The sequence below is a fragment of the Rhinichthys klamathensis genome, unplaced genomic scaffold (genome assembly GCF_029890125.1).
Source record: "Rhinichthys klamathensis goyatoka isolate OS25496 unplaced genomic scaffold, OSU_Roscu_1.1 h1tg000308l_1, whole genome shotgun sequence".
Lineage (NCBI taxonomy): Eukaryota > Metazoa > Chordata > Actinopteri > Cypriniformes > Leuciscidae > Rhinichthys > Rhinichthys klamathensis.
In genome coordinates this window covers 13,829-22,623 of record NW_026606826.1, presented here as the reverse complement: position 1 = coordinate 22,623, position 8,795 = coordinate 13,829, and the positions used below count along the sequence as shown (strand labels likewise).

General features: G+C 35.2%; 1 protein-coding gene across 1 annotated transcript; it reads right to left on the bottom strand.

Annotated features, from left to right (window-relative positions):
• Positions 1 to 661: 661 nt before the first annotated feature.
• Positions 662 to 5,816, bottom strand: hdac12 (histone deacetylase 12). Its single transcript, XM_056270787.1, has 8 exons — positions 5,664 to 5,816; positions 5,404 to 5,547; positions 5,147 to 5,306; positions 4,314 to 4,510; positions 1,696 to 1,846; positions 1,430 to 1,546; positions 1,197 to 1,339; positions 662 to 809 (listed from the first exon to the last, which is right to left on the bottom strand). Exons 1-8 carry the CDS (start codon positions 5,790 to 5,792, stop codon positions 786 to 788), a joined length of 1,065 nt encoding a protein of 354 aa, XP_056126762.1. The 5' UTR covers positions 5,793 to 5,816; the 3' UTR covers positions 662 to 785.
• Positions 5,817 to 8,795: the final 2,979 nt, after the last annotated feature.

The window sequence follows — 8,795 nt, the reverse complement described above, 5'->3', positions numbered from 1 at the left end:
CTAGAGATGATTGAACAGTAAGATGTGATACCTCTCCAAACCGATTGTTTAAATCTCTCGTCTACGATGTCGTGTAAACAGCCCCTCAGATGTAATTACTTCACTATCATTTTAATTAAATATTATTTGGTAACACTTTATTTTAAGGTGCTTGTAATAAGCAGTAATTAACAGTTAATAAGACACTTATAAGACCTTATAAGATGCATATAAGCATTAACTACTTCATATAAGGGTTAATTAAAGGTCCAGGCACTGAAGAGATCAGGGAAACTACTCCCTCTTGGGAAGGTAAATGTTTAAGGGCCTGGGAGTTTGTGTTACCATTTATGTTTGTTCGGCTGTTCTAAAAGTGCAATGTATTGATACTTGAGAAATGTATTATTTAATTTTATTTTATTTATTATAATTAGTTAATGCTTATATGCATCTTATATGCATCTTATAAGGTCTTATAAGTGTCTTATTAACTGTTAATTACTGCTTATTACAAGCACCTTAAAATAAAGTGTTACCTATTATTTTTATAATAATAATAGTGCAAAAATGTAATTTTAGGAGACAAGTAAAAAAAATTGTAAACATTGTAAAACCCAACCTATTATATATATATATATATATAAAATTCATTACTAAATGAGGACCAACATAATTGAATTTAAAAAAAAAAATTGTATTCATGAAATCTATCCCATCCAATAGCATTGGCACAGCAAAATGTTCATATGGTCCCTCTCAGCACCCAATGATCTCAGTTTGTTTAGCAGTCCATTTCTATCCTGGAGTTAAAGTCCATATTCTCTCCAAACCTAAAAGCAGAAATGTGAACCATTAAAAGCATATAAACCTCTGACAGTGCAATACTGCCGTTTATAGAAAGCACCTGTTTCATAACAATATCAACACAAAAAACAGCAACATAGCATGTGCCGTTTTTCCCTGTTTTTTTTTTTTAAAAACAAAAAAACAATTACAGTCGTAAAAATCATAGCAAAACATACTGTTTTCTCACAATCAAGAGGAAAAACAATAACAAGCTATAATAAAACAATTAAAATACTAAAATAAATCAAAGTTAAATAATATGAATAAATACTGTATATAGATTGGTACAAGGCACCAAATAATATCCATGTTCATTTCACTCAGGTCCATTAAATACCATGTTACTTTCATTGTGGATTCTGCGAGCTCACCTTTGAAGCAGCTCTGTGAATTATTGAGTGCCTGCGTGCCAGTCGATCAATATCTCTTGAATAGCCTCCTCCAATGACAGTGGCCACAGGGATGGCCTTTTTTATGACTGTCTGAAGTACATAAAGATCCCTCTGGTAAAGGCCTAATTCGGGTAAAATGGACAGACATTGAAGGGTCAATTACATAAAATACTGTAATTATAATATATGATGTATGTGTGGAAAGATTTGACCTTCATCTGTGAGACGAAGTCTTCCAAGTTCATCCTCCCAGTGTGGATCCACTCCAGAATCATACAGCACCAGATCCGGGTGGAATGTCTCCAGTAACCAAGGGAGGTGTTCCTGGACTGTACAGGAAATGACTTAATGCGTTTTACCATAGTACCACAGATAGGCTTGTTTAATAGAAATATATGTAAATGTATTCAAAAGTCCAAACTGATCTGCTTATGTTTTTGTGTAGGTGCAAAGCGAGTCAGAGTGAAATAAACACTACCTTTGGAAAGATACTCTTTGTCTTCAGTGCCATCTTCTAAACTGACATCTAGGTCACTCTGCTGCTTTCGCAAAGGAAAGTTTTTCCCACAATGCACTGAGAAGGTAAAAACATTTGGTTCGTCCTTAAAGATGAATGCTGTGCCATCACCCTAGTGAACGCAGGAAAGGAAAACATCTGCTATAATTCAGGAAAACAACAGCATTTTGGTCAGCACAAAAAAAGATGTTGGGATGGGAGTTGTTATAGACTTTTCTTCCCTATTGTGACATATATCTGAGGGAAAGGGCTTCTCAAAATAGAAAGAGTGTAAGGCGGGACTTGATTTTGTCCATCAGGAATTGATTAGTTGGTTGGATTGTTGCTGTTTGCTATTGGTCGATCTGATGTAAGTGACAGGTTGTCCCGCCAGTTAACACAACATCAGAGAATATGCAAATTTCTGGATAAACTAAGAATCACAATTTATTTTGGTTTCAAATACAGATAATGATTCTGCACAAACAAACAAAATAACATGTAATTTACTAGAGGTTCTGACAAAATGTTAATTGCTGCAATCTATTTTAAAAATATATATTAATTTGAATGAATTGTTTTAAAGAAAATTGGTTTGATGAATGACTCAATGATAAATGAATCATTCATAGATGAACCAAAGTTTTTGAATGAATCTCTTGAATGACAAACAAAATAACATGTAATTTACTGACAAAATGTTAATTGCTGCAATCTATTTTAAAAAATATACTAATTTGAATGAATTGTTTTAAAGAAAATTGGTTTGAATGAATGACTCTCATAAATGAATCATTCATAGATGAACGAATCTCTTGAATGACTGATTCAATGCAGTGTTAATTTCGTTGACGAAAATAACGACGAAAATTATTCGTCAACGACATTTTTTCACAGACGAAAACGAGACGATAACTAAATAAAACCTAGTTTTGAATGACAAAGACTATGACGAAAATCTATTGACATTTTCGTCAACGAATAAAAACTAGACGAAAATGTTAGATAGTGACGATTTGGGAAGCGATCCGTCAGAACTGATGTCCTGCGTGTGTGGAAGATGCGCACATTTGTAGGCTACTGTAACGTGATCTACCCCGCGGTCATAAAACGTTAAAAAATGTGAACGTCTGGGAGAATGAGTAGGGCAGACATATAGATCTCTGAATAAGAGTGACGATGCAAAAAAGAGCTCTATTCGGTGCGGTTTTCTGTGCGCACACACCTAACCCGAAGCGTGCAGTCATGCACAATACACCTACAGCGCGCGAGTAGGCTACTGGATTGAGCTCTCTTTCGTGTCTGAATGGAGAAATACACAACAGTATGTCTAAATGTCCGTTTTGGAGAGTATTCATGTAAACTATGCTGGTTATGTCTTAAACTGTGAGTGTGTCGGATGTGCATCAGTGCAATTGTATCCGCATGTCATTGGACATGATCCGACGTCTTAAAGTGACAGTGGCAATAAACCTAATGCGGTCTGTGTCCTTAATTTTGATCAAGCAACAAAAGAAAAAGAGAAAAGCATTCACTGTTTGTTAATAGCTTTAATAAGGATTAATTATATTTAATTCATACAAATAAATATGTCTGCTTGAAAGAATAAAGAATGATGTGTAAGTAGTTATAAGGAATGAATATATCATTCATCGTAAAGAAGACTGTGTTGTACTTTAGGAAAAGTGGTTTTATTTCATTTTAAGATATTTTTTAAGTAACAGCAGTTAAATCTGTATCTGTATTGCATGTTCAAACTTAAAAATCATTCATATTAATAGGTTAATAGATGTTTTCTCCGGGAGTATGGGTTTGGAAATTTTAGAGAAATTCTAAATTAACGCATTACAATTGAACTAAACCCATTATATTTTAGTCGACTAAATCTACTGTAGATTTAGTCGACTAAAATGTTATTGTATTTCGTCGACTAAAACTAGACTAAAACTAAAACAATTCAGATGACTAAAATATGACTAAAACTAAATGGCATTTTAGTCAAAAGACTAAGACTAAAACTAAATCAAAATTTGCTGACAAAATTAACACTGATTCAATGGCAAATACATTTTTCACTTGTCGCCACCTACTGGTGTAAGGGTGTGATGGACACCATCATTATTTAAAGCGCCATGTTACTTTCAAAAGGTGATTTATTTAACTTGATCGCTACTGTAGACATCAGTGTTTGTATCCAAATTATACATTTTATCCCAGTACTTCTGTGATAACCTATCCGAAATGACAGATTGTTAACCTGTTTCATACCTAAACTTGACAACTGTATTCTCTGAGGCAGCGCCAACGCAGATTTGAATGTTCCAGTATGATTTTGTCAATGGTTTATAGACATTTACTGAATCGTTGTCATTTAGGAATAAGGTGTTTTAATGGAGATTGTGATCTTTTAACTGATTAATCAGAGAAGAGCTGTCACTGTAAGATCATGGGGGCACATGAATAATATTTAAAAAAAATGCAGATAAATAATGTATAATAAATACTGCAATTTTCAATAAAAATACAAATATGAATTGTCAATTTTGATTTCATTTTATGGTGACTAAAGCAATTCTTCCTCAAAAAAATGTATTTTGTACCTGATGTACATCCAGATCCATGATGAGAATCTTCCTCTTGGATGCGGACTCACCCATCAAGTGTTTGGCGGTCACAGCCAAGTCATTGAGCAGACAGAAGCCTGCGCCGTAGCCTGGGAAGGCATGATGGGTCCCTCCGGCTGTACTGCACGCCAGTCCCCTCTGCAGGGCGATCTCTCCTGCCAGCACAGTGCCACCTGGACCACATCTCAGATGAGAGAAATACATTACATGATGAGATGGCAACTGGACAATATACAGTAGCTTTACAAATCTAGTACCGACTTAAAAAACACAGTGCAAAGAAGACAAAAAAGTCCAATATTCCATCCCGTAATATAAAAAATAGTGTTTTGCATAAGAAAATTAAGATTTCTTCCATAGTGACGTTATTTTCATAACAGAAAGGGTCTACTGTAATGCAAAAAAATATTAAAAGATGACTACATTTTAAAGTTAATTTGTAAAGTATAATTTTAAATGTATGTCAGTATTTCTTGTAATGAACATAATATTGTTTAAAAAAATGTGTTTATAGTAATGTGTATTTAGGGAAAACTATTAGGGAATTGTAAATATATATATATATATATATATATATATATATATATATATATCATTGTTGTTCTTAACAAAAAATAAAACTGTTAAACAAAGCTGCAAAAGTAAAATATAAATTTTAGATTAAAACCTAATTCAAAATATGAATAAATTTTGTTTTATAATAATATATAAATAATACAAAAATATATACACATTTGTATTTTGAGGTAAAATGACCCTGACATTAATGAGGGTCACTCCACTGTTTCAGCACATACTAAATGACATACCCGTTTCATATCTGCAGCGTTGAACTAAACCAGAACTCCAAGGAAATCCAGTCCGCCTCTGATCTTTCTCACTGATTTTTCCACCGATAAAGTTGGAGAGGTACTCCTCAGTATGCACACATCCCAGAAGCCCTTTTGAGGCAATCTTAGGAGCCCACACCTACAAGATGTGTCAAGTAGCCTATTAATATTCCACAAGTATATTCAAAATATGTATATTAATGCAAGTCACAGATTCACTAAACATCCTGTCCAACCTGTTTATCTGTTATGACTTGATCTCTGAACAGACTCTCCAGGACTTTGGGGAACTTTCCCATGGGAAACCTGTGGTTTTCAGGGAGGTCACATATGTACTTGGCATGATGAACTAGAGGAAGTGCTCTTGATTCAAGGCAAGCCTGAGAAAAACAGATGCAAATGAGTTGCAGGAATTCACTGCAATGGACAGTGTCATTTCTGGACTATAGTTTTACACTTTGGGGGTTTGAATGTGATAATATCGAGGAAACATTACATGTTCAGCGTTGAAAGACCTCCTCCATGCCCCATGCATTGGGTTTCGTTTCAGAAGCGTTTCATTTTGGACCACATGTTTGCATTTAATAGTTGCTCTATACGTTGGTTTTTGACATAAACGAAACATTGCTGCCTTAGTTACAATCTACTACGTAACAACTGTTTGTTTGCAAATAGCGTGCAGATACACAATCAGCAACTATTAAATAACGATCGAGAGATACCTGACATTTTAAAATGCTTTCTGGATCAGATAGAATGTTATTGAAGATACGCACGTAAGAAAATAATACAAAGAATCAAACATCAGCCCGTCACGTGTGTGTATTTGACACTCGTATTTTTCTTGTTGTAATGGAAGTGTACTACTGCCACCCTCTGTTGAGGAGTGAGACATCAACAAACAGAACATCAAATGTGGTAAAGTCATTTTGTCATAGTGCAAACATCTTTTTATTTTAATTTTTTTATTCTACATTTATTCAAGAGGATATTGTCCACTTGAAGGAGAGAATGGGCACAACAAACAAACAAGTAAGTGCCCTAAATACATGGTACCGACAGGATGCCTTTAAAGCAGAAGGGTCTTGTATAATATGGATAAATTGAATTTATTTAAAAAACGTGAGGATGGTTGCCTTAAAGGGGTCCAATTATGCCCTTTTACAAAGTCTTGATTTTGATTTTGGGGTGTGCTAGAAAATGTTTTCATGCTTGTTCAAAAAACGCATTATTTTTCACATATTTTACATTATTTCAGAACCTCTCTCCCCAGTCTGTCTAAAAACCACCGCTTTCGATGAAGCCCCTTCTTCCGAAATATGAAATGTGCTGTGATTTGCATTTGGTCAGTTGGCCCAGTGTGTGATTAGCACCAATTAGCGCATGTTCAGGAAATGTCCCGCCCCTTCATTAGGAGTATGGGGTCTCTGCGGAACAAAAGTGGGCGTTTCTAAATTTGTGGGTGTTTTCAAACTGGTGGGTGTTTATAAATGATACAATGAATTTTTTTTTTGTATTCCATGGGCAGGGTTTATTTAAATGAGTACCATTGTGACTTCATAAGATCCGGTAAAATCGCATTGTAGTCCAAACGAGTCTTTCGTTGTGGTTTTGCAGTTGTTACAATTAGTATATTTAAGCTCAAAGTTCAATTTCCAATGTAAATTTATAAGAATTGTTTTATTTTTTAATTTGTTAAACTAGAAAAGTGTGGGTGAATGAGAAGTGAGGAAGCTTCCTGAGGAGGCATGAGTGAGGATACACAGGTGTATATTTCCCTCGCATCCTAAGTGGGTGGAGCTAAGACGTGAGGAAATGAAGCAAGGGAAGGAAACAAGGGGTGCTTCTCAATAAGAAGGCTGCATCCTACGAAGGCTGCAAATCTCGGCTACCACGTCATCAAAAATTGCTGATGGCCATCTCAATTTGAAGGATCCTTGGAAGGCAGCCTTCGTTTCATGTCCTTCATTTGGCCTGTTTTGAAGGACGTATTGGATGTATCCTTCGCTGCCTTAAATCACCCACAATCCTTTGCACATATTTAAATTCACGAAAATAAACTGACGGAAATTGAGTCGGTACTGAGATCGTCTGAGTTTATTATGAAATGTAAGATAAAAATAACGTTTACGGACATTAACCCTCTGGGGACGGCAAACGCAACGGTGCGTTTTGGCAGATTTTTTTCACATAGCAGGAAAATAGACTTAAACTACTCCATCATTTCTGGTCATACAGAGTTAAGACATATTAAAAAATAAACTGTTAAATGTCTACTTTTTTATGTGCCCACCTACAATCGAAATAAAATATTGTGCTTTTGTAAAATAAAGAAAATAAACAGGGTGTGCGTTCTGCTTCTCCGTGTCCATGAACTTTTTTTCTGGAGCACGTCTCTAAACTTAAACAAAACTCAGCGAATACTATTCACCCAGACATGAGCAATATATGTTTATGATCATTTAAGTTTGTACTTTTAAATTATCTAATTTAAAACTAAAATAAATATTCTCTGTTTATGTAATCTATATAAAAAGAGAGAGGTGTCAGCCGTTCTCATTATCGTTCTCGCATCTCATTATTCCGCTAATGTGACACGCCCACGGAGAGCGCGCGCTATTCAAAACGCTAATGATCTGAAGCAACATATTGAGACGTGTAAACGCCCACATAAACTCGGTAAACACACTATATTTAGTCAGATTAATGTACTGTCGTCTTGCGCGGCTGTGAGGAATAATCCTGGGACATTTACCTACCTCAGAACAAGTGCTGGTTTATTTTCACTTCGAGGAGCGAGCTGAGCTGTAAGTGTTTTATTCTTGTGCTTTGTTCTAATCGCGATATATAATAACGTTAGTGTCTGTAAACGCAAAAATAGCCTACTGTTTAAATTTGAATCATGTTTCTGTGTGTGTGTGTGTGTGTGATTAGTTTTGGATAGATTTTAAAGTTTTAACTCTAAAATAGACATCAAATAAGCGTTTGTTAGCAGTTTCTGCTCATATGTTAAATATGTTTTGTCAATAAACTAATCAACTAAGATGTTATAGTGTTTGTTCCAATGCAAGCCATCAAAATAATGAATCCTTAACTTTGAAATATGTATGATGAAATGTATTGGCCTACTAAGACATTTATGGAAAAAGTCCATTTTCTTTTCAAGATGTTTCCAACTCTAACTTTGAACCAATTCTGTAGAATGGCCCATATAACCTATTTGAACAGGATTTGTTTCCAGGTATGACTAAAAATGTGCTTTTGACTTTTATTTATATTTTGATTATATATATATACACTCACCGGCCACTTTATTAGGTACACCTGTCCAACTGCTCGTTAACACTTAATTTCTAAGCAGCCAATCACATGGCGGCAACTCAGTGCATTTAGGCATGTAGACATGGTCAAGACAATCTCCTGCAGTTCAAACCGAGCATCAGTATGGGGAAGAAAGGTGATTTGAGTGACTTTGAACGTAGCATGATTGTTGGTGCCAGAAGGGCTGGTCTGAGTATTTCAGAAACTGCTAATCTACTGGGATTTTCACGCACAACCATCTCTAGGGTTTACAGAGAATGGTCCGAAAAAGAAAAAACATCCAGTGAGCGGCAGTTCTGTGGGCGGA